Here is a 20,613-nt window from a genome sequence, read left to right on the forward strand (position 1 = left end):
CTATATATATTGAAGCTATTAAGTTGATTTATTAAATTTAAGAAAAAATCTGCTCTCAGTTTGAAGCCAAATCCCAATCCAGGTTTAGCCACTAACATTAGCTTCCACCTGGTGTGTCTTGTACTTTTCTACATCAGATCCATTTGTTTTTAGGCCTGGCATATTAATGATTCTCATCCTCTAGTGGAGTCACAGTGTATGCCCTGCCCTGCCCTGCCCATTTCAGTAGTTTTGTGCTTTGTTAACTTTCATTATCTTTTCATAAGTTATCTCTGGATACTCTACCATAGTTTTTGTGATTTTTCCAGTTTTTGAAATGACACCAGAAAATAGAATGAGGTTAGAGAATGGAAAGCTGAGGGTTAACTTGTACAGAATTGGTGAAAAGAATGTGTATTGATCTTTGGAAATGAATAGAAAAAGTGAAAGCACAACATAATGTTTGTGACTAACTACTATTGCATGGGTATGACAGTTGTTTAAAGGGAAAGTCTGGGGAGCAGATGTAGCTCAAGTGTCTGCTTCTCATGTACGAGATTACAGGTTTGATCCCAGGTACCTCATAAAAACAAAACATACGAAAAACCAGCTCTCATTAGGGACCAGATGTAGCTCAGTTGTTGAGCACCTGCTTCCTATACACAAGGTCTTGGATTCAATCCCTGGTACCTCTTTAAAAAAAAAAAATAAAGAAAAAGTCTAAGCTGATGTATATTATTAAAAGGAAAGCTAAAAAAAGTAACTTGGGACTGTATAGCATGGTAAAACGATGTGTGAACTATGAATATGGGTAAAATTGTGTATATAACACTTTTTCTTTGAAACTGAACTAATATATGGTAATAACTACAAGATGCTAACATCATACAAAAAGCCCATTTTGCTAAGTGAAAGAAAGCAGACACTAAGTACTACATACTATGTGATTCCATTATATAAAATGTAAATACAAATTTTTAAAGATGAAATTAGATTAGTGGTTATGTAGGGCTGGGGAAGCATGGAGAGATTGAGAGATGACTGCTAAGGGGTGTGGAGTTTTTCTTTTTGGAGTAATGAAATTGTTCTAAAATTTTTTATGGTGATGAATGCACAACATTGTGAATATACTAAAAGCTATTGATTATATATTTTGGATAGATCGTATGGTATATGAATATATCTCAATATAACTGCTTAATAAATAAATAAATAATGTGCAAGAATAGCCAGAAACAGTAGCTATGTATTGTATAGAGAGACTGAGAAATGAAGAATTTTTTTGTTTTGTGTGTTTGTTTCTTTGTTTATTATTATTATTGAGATAATGAAAATTTTCTAATAATGATTGAAATGATGAATACACAACTACATAATTATGCCAGATACCAAGAATCTTGGCTGGTGGAAAAATCCTGTGAGTAAAACTGCAGTAGCAGCTGCTGGTGTCCATCCCCCCACATTTAGAGCAAAGAGCATTTGGTCCTCTGGCCCTTGACAAGTGGCTGTGGACTACAGGGGTTGCAGGGGCCCTCTTCCTTAAAAAAGGGAAGAGGGAGGGACACAGCATAAGGCAAATTCTGATTTTGGCCAGGGAGCTTGGTCTGCTGATTAGAAGGGGTGCATACTTCTAGGTTGGGTGGAGCCATGACATTGTTTCTCTTGAGAGGCTGCAGGGAGCAAAAGATAATTTGCCTTCTCAAATGCCCTCATTAGTGCCCTGGGCTGGTTGTTGAGGACTCAGAAGGAAGAAGGGCCAAGTGAGGAGAGCAACTTCTGAAAAAGTTTGTTTACATGCCCACTCTGAACATTGCTCCTGCCCAGGCAGGATTACAGTGAATGCATTCTCCCCTAGTGCCTGGGATCTGAGCTAAGAAGTCTGCCGAAAAGTGTTATCTGCTGACAGACCAGGAATGTACATACAGAGAAGAGAAAAAAGTAAGAAATAAATAAAAGAGAGTATCGGTGCCTTTACTACCTGTCTCTCCAAGGCCCTTGGAGATTGGTTTGTACCCCATTACTGGGTCCTCAGGCCTAGTTTGAGCAGTTAAATAGGGCAATCCTAAAAACCTAGAAAAATTTGAACCAAGAACAGTGCTAATACACAGCTACTTAACAGCAATCTTTAGGCAAGAGAGGGAAACTGAACATCAGCATAAACTCAGCATCATAATCAGATGCCTAGATGTCAGCAAAAAATTACAAGCCATACTAAAAAAAAGGAAAATATGAGGCAGGCAAAGGAACAAATTAAAACTCTAGACAAGACACAGGACTTGAAAAAATTAATTAGTGAAGTTCATACAAGTCTTCTAAATTAAATCATGACGTTGAAGGACAAATGGCTAAAGAAATAAAAGCCATTAAGAAGACACAGGACAAGTACAAAGAAAAATTTGAAAACTTAGAAAAATAGCAGAACTTATGAGAATGAAAGACACAATAAGCGAGATCAAAAATACAGTATCAGATTTGAAATTATGGAAGAAAGAATCAGTGACATAGAGGATAGAACAGCTGAAAGTAAAAAGAGAAGAACAGAGAGAAAAGAATGGAAAAAAAATTGAGCAGGGCTTAGGTTGTTGAAGAGCATGAAGTGCACCAATATACATAGTGTGGGAATTCCAGGAGAAGAGAACGGAAAAGAGGCAGAAAGAATATTTGAGGAAATAATGGCCCCAAATTTCTCAGCTCTCATGAAAGACATGAATATATGTGTCCAAGATCCACAGCATACTCCAATGAGAATAAATCCAGGTAACATACCCCAAGACACATAATACTCAGAATGCCAAATGCCGAAGATAAAGAGAAAATTCTGAAAGCAGCAAGGGAGAAGGGAAACATCACATACAATGGACATCCAGTAAGACTTAGTGCAGATTTCTCTTCAGAATCCATGGAGGTCATAAGGCAATGGCATGATATAATTAATGTATTAAAAGAAATGCTGTCAGCCAAGAATTCTTTATCTGGCAAAATTGTCTTAGTTTCCCAAAGGGCTGGTGTAAAGTACCAGAAATGTGTTGGCTTTTATAAGAGGTATCTATTTGGAATATTAGTTTATAGTTTCAAGACCATGAAAAGCCCAAACCTAGGCACCATCAGAAAAGCTTTCTCACCAAAGTCAGCTGCTGTTGATCCTGGCATGTTGTCCTGTTGTGAAGCAGAATGGCCCTGATCTCTGCCACGGTTTTAGCCTTCCCCTCTTGGCTCACCATCTCCTTTGGGCACCTTCCTTGTGCCTGACCTCTTGGGGCTTTGTGCTTAAATGATCCCATAGTCCTCTCTCTCGTATGGCAGGATTAAACATGACGGCTTCCTTCTATTTATCCATCCAAGTGAGTCTTTCTCTGTTTCTGTCAGGCCCAGCAAGTGGGCGGAGACTCAATCCGAGTCATGCCTCACTGACCTAGCCCTAAATTAATCTTTTCAAAGGTCCTTCAACTGTATTTAATATAATCAAAGGGTATCAAACCCAGAAGAATAGATTAGTTTACAAACATAATATTTCTCTTTTGTTTGGGATTCATAGTCTCAAACTGCCACACTCTCTTTCAAATATGAATTTAAAATATTCACAGAGAAGTAGAAACTAAGATATTTTTAACAGGAATCCAACTCTGCTGGAAACACTAAAGGGAGTTTTGCAGCCAGAAAAGAAAAGATGAGAAAGGCTTAGAGGAGAGTGTAGAAGTAAAGACTATCAGAAAGGGTAATCAAAAGGGTAAAAAGACAGACAAAAATAAGGTATATGAAAGCCAAAATATAAAATGGTTAAATTAAATAATGCCTTTACAGTAATAGCATTGAACGTTAACTCCCAATTAAAAGAGACTGACAGAATGGATAAGAAAGTATGAGCCATCCATATGATGTCTGCAGGATATTGACCTTAGATCCAAGGATGCAAATAGACTGAAAGTGAAAGGTTGAAAAGAGATATTTCACACAAATAGTAACACAAAGAGAGCAAGGGTAGCTAGCCTGGTATCAGACAAAATAGACTTTATATGCAAAAAAGTGATAAGAAATGCAGAAAGCCATTATATATTAATAAAAGGGACAATCCACCAGGAAGGAGTAAGAGTCATAAATATCTGTGTACCTAACCAAGGTTTCCAAAATAGAAAATGCTCTGGCAAAACTGAGGGGAGAAATACATGTCTCAATAATAGTTGGAGACGTCAACATACCACTCACATCAATAGATAGAATAACTAGACAGAAGATCAATAAGGAAACAGAGAAATTGAAAACTATGATAAGCGAACTGGACCTGACAGACATATACAGAGCTTTGCACCCCAAATCACTGGCTTATACATTCTTTTAAAGTGCTCATGGATCTTTCTCCAATATAGACCACATGTTAGGCCACAAAACAGCTTTCAATAAATTTAAGAAGACTGAAGTTATATGAAGCACCTTCTCTAATCATAATGGAATGAAACTAGAAATCAATAATAGGTGGGAAAGGGGAAAATTTGCAAATATTAATATGTGGAGAGTAAACAGCACACTTCTAAACAATCTGTTTCAAAGAAGAAATTGTAAGAGAAATTAGTAGGTATCTCGAAATGAGTGAAAACTAGAACATAGCTTTTCAAAGCTCGTGAGCTATAGTGCAGGCAGTGCTGAGGGAAATTTATAGCCCTAAAAGCCTATATTAAAAAAGAAAGGGGGGAAGCGGATGTAGGCATGTGCCTACCATATAGGAGGTCCAGGGTTCAAACCCAGGGCCTCCTGGCTTCTGTGGCAAGATGGCCCATGTGCAGTGCTGTCACGCACAGGGAGTGCTATGCCACGCAGGGATGTCTCCTGCTTAGGGGAGCCCCACACGCAAGGAGTGCGCCCCTCAAGGAGAGCTGTCCCACGCGAACAGTGCAACCCGTGCAGGAGTAGTGCTGCACACATGGAGAGCAGATGCAGCAAGATGACACAGCAACAACAAAAAAAGACACAAATTTCCGGTGCTGCCAAGGGTGTGGGCGGACACAGAAGACCATGCAGTGAATGGACACAGGAGAGCAAACAACGGGGGGAGGGATAAATTTAAAAATTAAAAAAAAAAAAAGAAGGGGGTGGAGCAGTGTAAGTGACTCAAGCAGTTGAGCACTCACCTCTCACATGGGAAGTCTTCGGTTTGGTTCCCAATGCCTTCTGAAAAAAACAAAAACAGTAAGCAGAACAAACAGAAAACCAACTCAGGTTGCTCAAGTGGCTCAGTGGTTGAGCACTGGCTTCCCACATATGAGATCCCAGGTTCAATTCCTGGCATGTACCTCAAAACAAAAAAAAAAAAAGAAAGGGAGCGGTATATCTCATTGGTTGGGTATTGTCTTCCCATGTATGAGGTTCTGGATTCAATCTTCGGTACCTCCTAAAAAAAAAAAGAAGAAGAAAGAACTAAAATCAAAGGCCTAACCGATTACCTGGAAAAACTAGAAAAAGAACAGCTAACCAATCCCAAAGCAAACAGAAAGAAATAACAAAGATTAGAGCAGAAATAAAAAAGAGAAAATCAACAAAACCAAAAACTGGTTCTTTGAGATCAGTAAAATCAACAAACCCTTAGCTAGACTAACAAAGAAAAAAAGAGAGAAGATGCAAATAAATAGGAGTAAAAGGGGAGAGATCATGACTGACCTTACAGAAATAAAAAGGGTCATAAGAGGATGTTATGAGAAACTAGTATGCCAACAAATTAGACAAACTAGATGAAATGGGCAAATTCGTAGAAATGCACAAACAACCTACACTGATTCTACAAGAAATACAAACCAATCACAAGTAAAGAGATTGAATAAGTCATCAAAAATCTTGAAACAAAGAAAAGTCCAGGACCAGATGGCATCACAGGTGAATTCTACCAAATATTTCAAGAAGAATTAATATCTATCCTGTTTAAACTCTTCCAAAACATTGAAAAGGAGGGAAAACTACCAAACACATTTTATGAAACTAATATCACCCTAATACCAAAGCCAGATAAAAACACTACAAGAAAAGAAAATTACAGACCAATCTCTCTAATAAATATAGAAGGAGAAATTCTTAACAAAATACTAGCAAATCCAAAACAACAGCATATTAAAAGAATTATCAAGTGGGTTTTATTCCTGGTGTTGTTAAGCTGTCAGTTCAACCCAAACTGATTTATAGATTCAACATAATCCCAATCAAAATTTCAGCAACCTACTTTACAGAAATAGAAAAGTCTTATACAAAATTTATTTGGAAAGGAAAGGGGTCCAGAATAGCCAAAAAAAAAAAAAATCCTGAAAATGAAAAGCAAATTCAGAGCACTCATGCTTCCTGACCTTGAAATGGTCAAAACAGCATGGTACTGACATAAAGATTTGACACATTGATCAATGGGATTGAATTTGAGAGTTCAGTAATAGACCCTCAGCTCTAAAGTCAACTGATTTTTTTTAAAGGTTTTTTTTTTTTAAGGTTTATTATGTAGTTATTTCTCCTACAGCCCTGCCCTCATTGTTTGCACTTGCTGTGTCTGTTCGTCTTTTTTGTTTCTTTAGGAAGCACCAGGAACCAAACCTAGGACCTCTGACATGGGAAGGAGGTGCCTAATCACTTGAGCCACCACTGTTTCCTGCTTTGTTATGTCTCTTATTATGTTTTTCTTTCTGGTGTCTCTCTTGTTGTATCCTCTTGTTGCATCAGCTTGCTGTGCCTAACTGATTTTTGATAAGCCTACTACATCCGCCTTTCTGGGACAGAACAGTCTCTTCCACAAATGCTGCTGGGAGGACTGGATAACCATAAACAAAAGAATGAAAGAGGACCCCTATCTTACTCCCTATACAGGAATCAACTCAAAATGGATGAAAGACCTGAACATAAAAGCCTGGACCATAAAACTCCTAGAACATAATGTAGGGAAACATCTACAAGACCTTGTAGCAGGTGGGGGTATTTTAAACCCTATACCCAAAGCACGAGCAACAAAAGGAAAAACATAGATGGGGACCTCCTTAAAATTAAACACTTCTGCACCTCAAAGGACTTTGTAAAAAGGGTAAAAAGGCAGCCTACTCAGTGGGAGAAAATATTTGGAAATCACACATCCGACAAGGTTGTAATATCCATGATATATAAAGAAATCTCATAAATCAATAAGGAAAAGACAAATGGCCCAATTAAAAATTGGGCAAAAGACCTGAATAGACATTTTTCTAGAATAAATATAAATGGTGAAAAAACACATGAAAAAATGTTCAACATCACTGGCTGTTAAGGAAATGCAAGTCAAATCTACAAGAGATACCATTTTATATTTCTAGAATGGCCACTCTTAAAAAAAGAGAACTGCAAGTGTTGGAGAGGATTTGGAGAGATAGGAATGCTTATTCACTGTTGGTGGGAATGTAGAATGGTACAGCCACTGTGGAAGTCTGTTTGGAAGTTCTTAAGGAAGTTAGATATATATCTGCCGTGTGACCCAGCATTACCACTACAAGGTATATACCCAGAAGATCTGAGAACAGGTATATGAACAGGCATCTGCACACCAATGTTCATAGCGGCATTATTCACAAACGCCAAAAGATGGAAACAGCCCAGGTGTCCTTCAACTGATGAATGGATAAATACACTGTGATTATGTACATGATAGAATGTTCAGCTGTAAGAAGAAATCAAGTTGTGAAGCTTATGATGAGGATGAACCTGTAGGACATTATGTTGAATGAAGTAAGCCAGGGACTAAAGGACAGATATTGTATAATTTCACTATTATGAACTAAATATAATGAGCAAACTCATGGCGTTAATAGCTAGTATATATAAGTGACTGGAGAATAGAATGAGGTTGGAGAATGGAAAGCTGAGGTTTAATCTGTGCAGAACTGGGAAAAAGTTATTTGTAAATGCTTGGAAATGAACAGAAATGGTGAAAGCACAGCATAGGATTTGAAATTAGTAACACTAATGGGTGTGATAGTGTTGTTTTGTTTTGAGTTATGAAAATGCTTTAATATTAAAGTGATGAATGCACAAAGCTGTGATTATACCAGATGCCATTGATTGTATGCTTTAGATAAAATATACGGTTTATGAACAACAACAATAAGAAATGGTAGGGAGGTTTGGGGGGAAAATACACCAAATGTAACATATGAACTATAGTTAGTAGTACGACTTTGACAACTACTCTTTCATAATTTGTTACAAATGTATTACCACAATGCAAGGTATTGTTGATGGGGTGATATATGGGAACGCTATATGATATTACTCATGTTTGTTCACAACTTTTACTATACACTTATTGTTTATTTATGATCATGTATGAGTGATATACTTAAATTTTTTTAAATGTAAAAAAAGTAGTCAGTAAGCAGTTCCCTTTTATTGCATCAGTTTAATTGTTCAACGCATTTTAGGAGTTTTAGAATCATTTGCCATAGCAAATAATTTTAGTAAATTAACATATAATCAACCTTATAATTCTTATATCAGATGAAATTCGTGAAGGATATACCTCTCTTATTCTAAAGCCTTAAGATCTTGAAATATTTATTGTTACCCATTTTAAAAAACAAACTTTTTTTGCTCATTATTTTCATAATAATAGGCTATCTATTCTAGATGCTACCAATGGAGAATACTCATTCTTGGGTTGATAATGTTTTAAGGAGATAGTAGCATATATTGATATATGCTTAATGTTTATTTCAGCATTCAATTTAAGTTATAAAAGTGATCAGAAAAGACAGCACCCTTATTCATGTTCTCCCTTGTAAGAAGTGTTGCTGCTGCTATTTTCCAGACTGTGCTAGCCTGATGAAAAAGTGTGTGCAGTGCCGGGCAGTAGTTGAAAGAAGAGTGCCTTTCATTATGTGTTGTGGAGGGAAAAGTTCAGAAGATGCCACTGATGATATCTGTAAGCGAATTTTCTTCTGATTCTCTTATTTTGCTTTCTTGTCCATACTTCCATGAACATCTCTTCTGATTAATAATGTATTGTTGCCTTATAAAACATAAGACATGTGTCTTGGATCCACAGAGAAGCAGGTTTTTCTGGTGGTTTTGTTTACATTATAGAAACTTGAAGTTATATTTTTCTAGTTTGTGCTATGATTATAGAACTTGAAAATGAGTCTTTCAAGAGGCAGCCATGCATGGTATAAAGAAAATATATAGTTGCATCCTTGCTTAAAGAAAATTTCCTGTTTTTAAGATGAAATTTAGTATATCTTGGGATAATATCCTATATAAAGTATTTTTTCAGTTTACAGAAGTGTTAGCATGATCCTTTGTGGTAGCAGGTTTCCCTAGTGCATTTCAGTGTTTTATGGAATAATAATTATTTAGAGTAAGTGAAGGTAAATTAGAAGTGTAACTCAGTGAGCAAGTGCAAAGATAAAAAGGAAATTATGGGGAGTGAATGTGGCTCTAGTAGTTGGGTGCCCACATCCCACATGGGAGGTCCTAGGTTCGGTTCCCAGTGCTTCCTAAAGAAGACAAACAAACAGGCAAAAACAATGAGCAGATGAGGAAAAAAGAGGAGAAAACAACAAGCAGCCAATGAGCAAGACAACAAGCAAACAATGAGCAGATAACTAACAAAAATAAGCAGGTAGCAAATATGGCTAAGGTAGTTGAGTGCCTGCCTCCCATATGGGAGGTCCTGGGTTCAGTTTCCCAGTTCGTCGTGCCTCCTAAAGAGAAAGCAAACAGACAATGAACAGACAGTGAGCACAAACAACAAGCAAAAACAATGAGCAAACAGATGAGGGAGCCATCTAGTGGGGGTGGGAAGGAAATTATGTTAAGTCTTTTCAATACCATAGCTGTGTAGATATTATTACCTTTGTACTTGATATAAATTAGATGTTATCTTCAACTTCTTTGTTCTGTGAGTAGATGAGGAAGCACATTAGTGTAGCCACTTTTCTGCCGTCAGTTTTTTTCTTAATCTCAAATGGAGCAGAATAATTATCCCAGAAACAGATTAACTAGAATAAAAGACCGAGAATCTAGAGCAGGGGTTCTTAACCTTTTTTTTCCCATGGACCCCTTTGCCAGTCAGGTGACTGGCAGACCCCTTACTAAGTCCACACTATACTGTGTATTATTTAGTAAATATATCATACCCGCATCAACATGTCCCCACCCACAAGAATAAAGCTTTATTGAATTTTTACTTCAAGCTCGCAGACCTCTTGTTAAGAACCCTTGCGTGGACTTACTGATATTCTGTTATAAAACTTTTGTGACTACTAATAGAAGAAATTGTATCATTGACTGGGAGAAAGTGGCCACAGTAGTTGCTGAGGGCAGGGAGAGGGAAGAAGAGATGTGATGAGGGGGCATTTTTGGGACTTTGGAGTTGTCCTAAATGATATTGCAGGGTCAGATGCTGGACATTGTATATCCTGCCATAACCCACTGAATGTACCGGGGAACAGTGTGAACTACAGAGTAAACTATTATCCACGTGGTGCACCAGTGCTCCAAAATGTGTCTGCTGAGTGGGATGAGTTTGCCATAGTGATGGGGGAGGTTGTTGGTGTGGGAGGTAGGGGGTGGGGGAATAGGGGTATATGGGAAGCTCTTACATTTTTTATAATGTAACCTTTTTTGTGATATATGTATCTTCAAAAAAATACAATTTACAAAAATGATGGGTGTGGAGGGTAAGGTGTGGTTACATGGGAACCTTTTATGTTTTTTTTTCATGTAACATTCTATGTGATCTATTAACTTTAATTTAAAAAAAAAAAGAACCCTTGATCTACAGAGCAGGAAAAGTGAACTCAAAGCGTTTCCTCCATAGTGCTGTCAGACATTTGATTGTCACCTTTCTTGAGTTCCTCACCTTACATCAGTAACAACAAGGAGATTTGGGCATATAGGAAAGAGGCTAGGGTGTTTTTTTTTTTTCATACCCCCATGAAAATCATCTAAGAGCAGTTTAAGATAATTATTGCTGCCAAAATTGACCAAAACTTTATCCACACTGTGCTTCTTTGATTTGTACAATGCAGGAACAGAGAAAATAAACAGAAAATATATTTATGAATTTGCTACAGGAAGCAAGTAGAGCCTTGGAAAATTCCAAAAATCTGTATGTGGATTGTTGTTTGGCTGAATTGAATAGAATGAGAAATAAATGTACAGAGCTGTTTCTTTTTGAAGATTTACAAATGAAATGCTATAACTGTATCTGTTCTCCAAGTAGGAAAAATTTTAAAGAGGATTCTAATAATCTTGTATTTTTAATAAATCTGTAATAATTTTAAAAATAAAAAATTTTATTGCGACAAAACAAGTTTTAATAACATTCAAAATTTTTATCTACACTGCAGCAAGTGGGAATATTCCAGTGTTACAAAAGGACAAGGATAATACCAATGTAAATGCAGATGTGCAAAAATTGCAGCAACAGTTACAGGACATTAAAGAGCAGGTAGTAACGATTCTTTATGTTAAGAATGGCATTTAATATTTTCCTGTAAAACTGCTAGTGTTCTCTATAGCAAGCATGGTTTATATTAGTGTATCACTTTGTAGTTCTTGAATATTTGCAATGAATAATATTTGATAAGATTTAATCAGGTACTTTCCAAAATAGGAAACACTGATGTCCAATAAGCATGAGAAAAAAGAGTCAAGTGCAACTTCATATTTCATTGGGAAATGAAAATTAAAGGCACAATGAGATGCCTTTTCATACCCACCAGATTAGGGAATATGTGAAATAAAGACTCTTAGTATTAGGTGTTAGGCAGAATATGTAACAGCCATAACTTTTATACACTGCTAGTAGGAATATAAACTGGTAGAAAACACTTGGGAAGTAGTACCGTTATTTAGTAAAACTAAACAGGATATGATTTAGGAACAGACACTTGGGAATATCCTTCCAACTTATTTATAGGCATAGTTTATTGATCTAGAAGTTCTTGGTATATTATTTTATTTTTATATTACTTGGGAAATATATAATTCAGAATGAAGTATTATGATATATTAAGATAAAATGTAAAATATGTTTTTATAGCTATAATATGTAAAATGTGTTTTTGTGAGTGTATAAGTGATTGCCTAGAGTGTTTTTACACAAGTGTACCTATCCTACCTCTAAATTCTTCCTAATTCTGAGTTCATGAAGTTCACATTTAGTAATACGTAATTAAGGCTGATTGTTTTTTACCTAAGTGGATTTGCATTGGCAGTAATGCCATGTAGCATGATGTTTAAAGGCAAAACTCTGGGTCACACCGTTGAGGTCATGTTATGATTTGCCTGGGGGAGTCATTAACTCCTCTGAGTCTCTATTTCCTCATTTTTAAATTGGGAGTGATGATGAGACTGAGATTGTACCATATCTAGCACAGTGCCTGCAAGTGTTCTAGATTTGGGGAATCTGAATCAGACTGACTGGGGCTAGTTTTATCCATTTCCTGATATGTTTTGGTATTTGCATCTTTTTTTTTTTAATGTAGAATTTATTTTATGTGGTATTTGTTTAATGTAGTAGTGCCTTTTATACCATCCTGACAGTACCACCAATAATACATATTTTAAGGGATGTCATTTTAACTATTTAAATATTTTAAAGAAACAAATTTTAAAGCAATGAGATTATTTGACTAAAACAAAACAGTGTTAGGGAGTTGTCACAAGTTAGTTTCAAAATATAAAATTGTCTCAGCATTTATTACTTTGTCATCTCCCATTACAGACGATGTGCCCTGTGTGTTTGGATCGGCTAAAGAATATGATTTTCCTCTGTGGCCATGGAACATGCCAGCTCTGTGGAGACCGAATGAGTGAATGTCCTATTTGTCGCAAGGCTATTGAACGAAGGATTCTTCTGTATTAACTAAAAAACATTGTGTTTTGTTAGTTAAAGTCTTTGGTTATGAGATCTTAGTAAGCTTTTAAGCCAGTTGGAGGTTCTAATGAAGTAATTTCTCATATAATAGTTTCTTTACTAGAGTGTAATTAGTCTATAAATGTACTAGAACAGAAACACCCTACAGTGTTTGAAACTGTGTTTTGTTTAGTTTTCTTGTTAATTAGAAACATCAAATCCACGGCTATTTTGGTTCCTAGGAGGAAAACCATTAAGACTCTCGTGTAATTTTTTTTTTTTGTTTGCATTGAATTTCTCTTGTGATTTTTAAATTTGTTTGTCCTCAAAAGATATCCTTCCTTACAGTTCTTCAGTTTATCATGATTTTACACAGTGAGTTGACACAGGTGCTCAGAAAAGTCATGTACAGGAAGTGAAATGGGACAAATCAAACCATTATGTCACATATATTAAATGATAAAATTATATTTCTAGTATAACAAAGTTATCCAAATGATTTTTTCGGAATTCTTAAGAGTAAACAGGAATATAGAATGAAAGAACAATGACTTTGCTTTTGGCTTATTTTCTAGATTTAAAAGGAAAATTATTGAATTTGAACCAAATTGCCAGTTTCAAACCTATAGACGTGAAAAAGGAATAAACAATCACAATGGGGATTTGAAGGGGAAAAGAAGTGTCCATTCAAGAGTACCTATTAACTGTCCATCCACTGCCTTTCTTATATTAATTTTACATTGTTTCGTTCAGACAGCCTTTTAAAATTGTCTCTGAAAAGTGTACCTCAGTATTCCACACGGTTGCTCATCTGGGCTCGACCTGTGATGGGTGAAATAGCATTGCCCTCTTTGGGCTGCAAAGGTGCCATTCAGCTTTTCTAATGTACTGGTAGTACCCCATGATCTGAGGAGGAAGACGTGTTGTCCAGAGGAAGCAAGCTTTCTTCTCCATGTCCATGAATTCTGACAGTGTTACTGATTCTACCTTCATCATAATCCTGATTTCCATTCTCTCTCAACTAGTAGGGCTTACTATAAGTTAAAGTCTCCTATACAAATAATTAAGTACATTATTTCATACAAATTACATACAAATAAAGTCTCCTATACCTATACAAATAATGAGGATATTATTTGAACTGCCAACAATAATCAAAACATAGTAAATAGCCTAATGTAAATATTTTAGCAGGAGTGACCAGGACATTTACAGGAATGTGTCTGATTGCGTGTAGATATATTTTTAACACGAACTCTGGCTCTAGAGCATCTAACCATTTCTTTTCCTTTGAGTAAGTGAGTAAAATCTTAAAATGTCTAAGATAAATATACACAGAAATAAATGTTTGAGGGTTCATTGCTGCTAGATTATAATAATATCAGCTGTTTACAATAGTGTCTACTATATACTGTGCATAAACATATTCCTAAGGATAGTAACTTTTTTGCAGTTTTTCCCCCTTCCATCTGGCTAGCTTTTCTTATTTCAGTTTTTCTGCAACCACAACTAAATTTGAAAGTGCAGAGTCTTTATTGTTCCTAATACTGTGTTTCTGGCTATTCAATTGCTCCTACTTTTGTCAAGCACTGGTGAAATCTGTGATGAGCTTTGCTTGTCTAATTTTATAGTCTTGGCAGTTCCATATATTGTGTTTAGCTTAGTAACTTAACCATTTAAAACAGTAAAAAAAAAATGTAACTTAAAATTTGGAAACTTATATTGACTATTCAGTTATCTCATAAAGGACCACAGAAGCTATTTTTTAAACCATAATTTGAAGTTACCAAAAGATAGATCACCTGACTGATGAAACTCACATAAAGAGACAAATAGGTTTATTCTTTCAGATTTGAAAACACCATACATCAGGAGTTTCCTTTTCTTCCATGCCATAGGCCATCCATCTCTTTTCCACTAGAAAAAGTGATAATGAGGGAGCATCTCGCTGACTCATGTATATTTTGGCCAACCAGAGAATTGTATGGTCTGCAGCTCTCCTTTACTTTAAGCCACTTCTTTTTGTCTTCTGGGTTGCCGTGTTAATACTTACATCCCTAAAAGATAATTTCATTTGCCAGACTATTTTAATTTATTCCATATTAAAATGTAAAAATTTATAAACTTCTCTTACAAAGTCACAAAGTCACTATCATTTTAGTGCCAAGTACTTGTGGATTTTCTGTATTTGAACCAATTTGAAATTTGTTTTACAAATATAACATTTCTCTAATCATAGTTTCTAGCACCTAAAATATTTTAAAATTATTTTGTACTTGTGAGAGAGAATAAGATTAAGAACTTAATCATTTAAGTGACTTTCTCCAATTCTATGAAAATACTACCTCTCATTATATGTCTCTTAGTAGTACTTTCCCAATTAGGTATGGTTACTTCTCATTATCATTTCTTTATCAAGTACCTCAAAAGAGTTTTTACTTTTCCTAGAATCACTTTTAAAAAAAAAATAACTGACATGCTTTCATTTAAAAAAGTATTTATTGGGCAACTACTGTGCTTCAAGGGCTAGATATCCAACATTTAATAAAATGGTCAGCATCTTAGCCCTCACAGAATTTATCATACAGTGGTTGTATATTTGAAGTAACCTGTAATCCAAAAGAAAGGGATGCAAGGGTACTGGAAACATTTCTTACCTAATATTTCAGGAAAGTCGTCGTCATTAAGGCATTCTTTTTTTTTTACTAAATGCAGTCTTGTATTTGGATTCCATCTGTATATCTCCTCACTCCTACCACATTTTCCCCGTTATTTTTCTAACTAGGATTTTCAGCGTTGTTACTCAAAACATATACACTTAACAAATGGTGCTATTCTTATAACTTTGGTTCACATAATTTAACGTTCGTACTGCTTGCACTATATACATATTAAATTTTGTTGGGAGAGAGAAGGTTTTGCAAGAGATCATTTTGTATTAGTGTAGGACGATTATAATTAGACAAGTGTTTCATTCAGCTGGCTGGATTATGCTTAATATATTTGTAATTTTAAACATTGAAAAATGACCAGCTACCTACTGAGGCATACTATTAATGACAGATACTGTTGGAAATAACTTTTTTAAAACTTATATCTTTGATGGTTTTAGCCTGTAAAATCATTTTAACATATTGAAATGCATGCTGCTTAACTTGTCTGATTCAAATTTCTGTTATTTCAAAGCTTGCTAGATCATTTTTTCCATGGTAGAAACATACTGTCTAGTTATGCATTGCCTAATTGCTGTACTTTGTTAATTCTGAAATCTAGACTTTTACTGGACTAAGAATTAAACTTATGAACTAAGAAAAGTAATGGTGGGTTAGTTAGGGAGGGCAGGAAGGTTTGCATCAATAGGAAAGAGAAAAGTCAGTATTTGAGTGTAGAGAAAAAAGAGGATTGTGTAGATATCATCAAAGCAGAACATGGACAGAGTATATTTAATTTGATAATAGAGTATTTCAACCAATTAGTTTTTAGTGTAGTTTAGTGGACAGTTGCCTTGTAAATTATAGGCTACACAGCTTGCTTTTTTTTTTTTCCCAAAAGGAAAAGCACTTATGTTCTTAGAGTGTCTAAATGTTTTCTTCAGCTGGCTGGATTATGCTTAAGATATTTGTAATTTTAAACATTGAAAATTGACTGGCTACCTACTGAGGCATACAATTAATGAAAGATATTGTTGGAAATAACATTATAGCTTTTCTCCTAGCCTCCCCCCTTAATTAAGGTATTGATAACAATCAAATAGTCATAATTGAATAGATTTTATACATCTGTTAATTGGAAGGTTTTGCTACTTCATTTTGAGCCTAAATAGGAGAAACAAAATTTAAACATTAAAATTAGATTAGCTTTGAATTTTTGCTAAATTTGGAACATAATAGATTTTCACAAATTATGTGTGTCTTGTTGAAAATGTCTTTTTTTTTTTGGTCTACTTGTAAAAGTTTCAAAATATTTTTTCTCTCAAAAAGACAACTGAATTTCATTTGCTTGAATGTTATGATAGGAATGCTTACTGATATTACTTGATAATCATATATAGACTTGGAACTTTAATATATATAACTATAGCAGTATTAATAATTACAGTAGTACGTCTTTAAAACATTAAATTTGAGGAATCTGTTTAATGCTGTCTCATGTGTACATTGTTTTGCTAAAATGAGGGGAAAATCCTTTAGAATGAGCCTCAATTTGCTAATAAATGGTAATAGTGGGTGAAACTGCAGCACTGAAATCGAACTAGATTGTTGAACTGATTAATTAAAATTATAAGTTTCTACATTGGCATTTTCTACCTCCTTTTCTATCAGAGTACTACACTTTGCAACATTTCTTCTTATTGGTAAGAAGGAAATGGAAATCTGAGGTTAAATTTGAGATTTTTGTTTTATTGAGAATTTAGGCAGTAAATACAGAGAGGTGACTTGTCACATCAATTTTGCCTGAATCTCTGACTGCATGCTATAATTGACATGTATAAAATGTGTAAGGAAGATAATATTGCTGAGTGTTTTACTCTTCCTGTACAGTCTACTTGATTTTGTTTCATAAACGTGACTTCTTTCTTCCAAAAAAGTAAAATGGTCTCATAGTTTTTTTGTAAAATAAACAAATATGCCATTTTGTTTGAGATCTATAATTTCAGGAAGCTATAGAAAGTTCTGACTCAGGGCTTTTTAACAGTTTAAGCAATCGTTAATTATATTTTGGAAAATCCATCTACATAATTCTTCAGTGCCTTGAAAGAATTATTGACTTGGCAACAACCATTAAACCTTTAAAGAAGTCTTTATCGCATGTGAATCATCATAATATATGTTTGGAAGTAGTATCGTTCAGTTTGTAATAGCGATACTGCATGTGTGCTGGGTTTGGGTAATTCTTTAAAGGAAGTTTTCTAGATTTGCACTTGATATTTGTTTTTTAAAAACTGATTTATGGCCATGACACTGTTACCAGAAAAGTAATTCTATGTTAAATCATTATGCAAAGTTCTATATAAGTAGTATCCAGGAAGAGGAGATAGAGTTCATACACTTTGATATTTTAGAATGAAATAAGAATATGTTTGGTAAACATAGGTGTCTTCCCCTCATATGGGGGGTGGGGGGAATCTTTGTTCAAATGGTAAAATTAAAAAAAAAATTTTTAAAGGAAATCATGACTTGCATGTCATTCTTAATGCTAATCTTTCTTAGGCTGAATCGCAACATTATTTTTTGGCTAAGTACAGTATGCTTGTGTCATTCCAAATGTAGTCTATTTAGTAATAGCAATTTTATTGACTCATGGCAGTGTTTTGCTTTCTGCTTTTTCCAGTGTTTTAATCTTTCACTTTTGGATTAAATTTAGTCTTGTTTGTGAATATAGTTTCTGTATGTCAAATGATTCTTGCTTCTTATTAGCCTTTGTTTAAAAAAATGCTTAGCAAGATCTAAGTTTTTAAAAATAAATACATGCGTTTTACCATTAATAAAACTTAAAATGTAATATCATTTTATAATGCTTTACTCTGATCTTTTGAAAACTGTTTCTTTATAAGATATACATGAGTTTTGACTTTTAAGGCATTTGAAAACAAATCTCAGTACATCAAATCTCTTATTATTGGAAAGGAAATTACCTAGTCTTTGAGAAACAAGGACATTCATTCCAACTAAATAGAATTAATAAGTGTCCACATTTAGAAGACTTTCACAGCCATTGTTTACATCTAAGGTACCTCTAGCTAAAAGCCCAAAGAAGCTTTTCTTATTTTAACACTTACATTCTCTCAGGACTAAGATTCTTGTGAAAATAGTCTGAGTAGGATAAATAGGATATAAAGTAAATCAGCCAGAAAGACTCACTCTTGCTATAAAAAGTTTATTCCTCTTCACAACTCAGATAAAGATTTTACTTTCAAAAGGTATGCATTTTAAACCAGTGACTTATTTAGCGATTTTAGTGTTGTGTGAGTAAATTGGTAATTGCATGATTTGGGGTTGTTTTATTTATCCAGCTAACAGATGCACTTATCTGTGAAGTTATTGAGAGGTTGTCTAGTTCCAGTTCAAAAGATTAATTATATCTATCTGGGGTTATTCAAGAGGAAAACCATCTGAAACAAAATCTTTTAATTGTTTATTTTTAAAAGCTTACGCATTCCAACTTTAAAATTGTGAATTTATTTTGGATCATCTCTAATTGGTTTTTCTTTTGTTTATTTCTGATGTTGTATAGTTAGATATTTCATGGCAACATTTTTTATTAAATTGAAGCTGTGTATAGGTTTTAAAAATAAAGATATTTTAGAAAATCCGATTTATATTTTTATCGTTGAGTTATTCATCCTTTACATAGGTTAAAATTATTTAATAGTATTACAGTGCAAAGCATTTCCCAAATTTATTTGGCAGGGAGAACTTTTAAATGGTGCATTGACAGAGCACCAGTAGGAGTTTTAAGATACAGCAGACAGACGGATGCATGGATTAAAGGAGAACACCAAAAATGATTGCTCAGATAAATTACTTGCTGAAGAATGATCATTTGGCCAGTAGTTTCCCCCTTTATAACAAAACTACTTGATAAGTTCATTTTTATTTTATTAATGACAAAAATATGATAAATATATGGAAGTGTAAGACAAGACCTATAACAGAGCACATTAGTCATGAGTTGATAACATATCGATGCGATGTTAGGCAAGGCTGTCTTTGCACGGATGTGCTGATCTAATGTCATGCAGTTGTTCTTTGGGTGCCCCTTTTGTGAGGTCCAAGCATTCTCAGCTATGGCAGTTTTCCGAATGGCAGATTTTTAAGTCAATACAATATTCATCACTTAAGAAATATTTTTAAGAGTATTACCTGCCGTCCCTTCCTCCCTTTCTCCCTTCTTTCTTACCAGAAGACACCAATTAATATCTTTAGTGGCTCATTGGCATACATTTTGAGAAATATTTTTATAAGTGGTGTTAACCCTAATATGATAGGGAAATAGAGAACTAAATCAGAGAGTCTTTGTCTACGTCGACGGCGAAACCATACTGAAGGGAGGTTCAGAAAAGTTATATGCTCTTAATATGTATGTTTACAGGACAAGAGTATTTTATTAGTTTCCTATTGTTGCTGTAACAAATTACCACAATACAAACAAATATCTCACAGTTCTGGAGGCCATAAGTCTGATGCAGGTCTCATTGAGCTAAAATCAAGGTATTGGCTGGGCTGCATTCCTCTCTGGAGGCTCTAGGGGAGAATCCGTTTGCTTTCCTTTTCCACTTTCTAGAAGCTGCCTGCATTCCTTGACTCTTGCATCCCCAACCATCTTCAAAGCCAGCAATTGCCAGTTGAGTCTCACGTTGCATCACTCTGACACTGCCTCATCTTTAGCCCCCCTCCCCCCATTTCCACCTCTAAGGACACTGGGCCCACCTGGATAATACAGGATCATCTCGCTCTTTTAAGGTTCGCTGAGAGGCAACCTTAATTCCATCTTCAGCCTTAATTTCCTTTTGCCATGTGACAACATTCACAGGCCCAGCGATGAGGACATGGACATCTTCGGGGAGCCATTGTTCTGCCTGCCACAGGTGCAGATGGGAATTTGGGCCTGGATAACTATGCTACATGTAGAGAAAATACTGTCAGCAGTGGATTTATAGAACTGATGATTTCAGTGAGCAGTTAATTGAAATCCACCAAGATTAACAGAAGTGTGATAAATGGAATGTGGGATGAATATCAAAGGAAATAAGTTGCTCAAAATTCTAGAGAAAAATATTTGGTATC

General features: G+C 35.0%; 1 protein-coding gene across 1 annotated transcript in view; it reads left to right on the forward strand.

Annotated features, from left to right (window-relative positions):
* The window catches only part of MIB1 (MIB E3 ubiquitin protein ligase 1), a 151,121-nt gene extending 132,788 nt beyond the window's left edge, over window positions 1-18,333 (forward strand). Inside the window, exons 19-21 of the mRNA XM_004465108.5 lie at window positions 8,774-8,887; window positions 11,316-11,416; window positions 12,695-18,333. Coding sequence (XP_004465165.1) covers window positions 8,774-8,887; window positions 11,316-11,416; window positions 12,695-12,835 — 356 coding nt within the window. The 3' untranslated portion in view covers window positions 12,836-18,333. The remainder of the gene's footprint in view (window positions 1-8,773; window positions 8,888-11,315; window positions 11,417-12,694) is intronic.
* The last annotated feature ends 2,280 nt before the right edge of the window (window positions 18,334-20,613 follow it).

Source organism: Dasypus novemcinctus, chromosome 16 (genome assembly GCF_030445035.2).
Source record: "Dasypus novemcinctus isolate mDasNov1 chromosome 16, mDasNov1.1.hap2, whole genome shotgun sequence".
Lineage (NCBI taxonomy): Eukaryota > Metazoa > Chordata > Mammalia > Cingulata > Dasypodidae > Dasypus > Dasypus novemcinctus.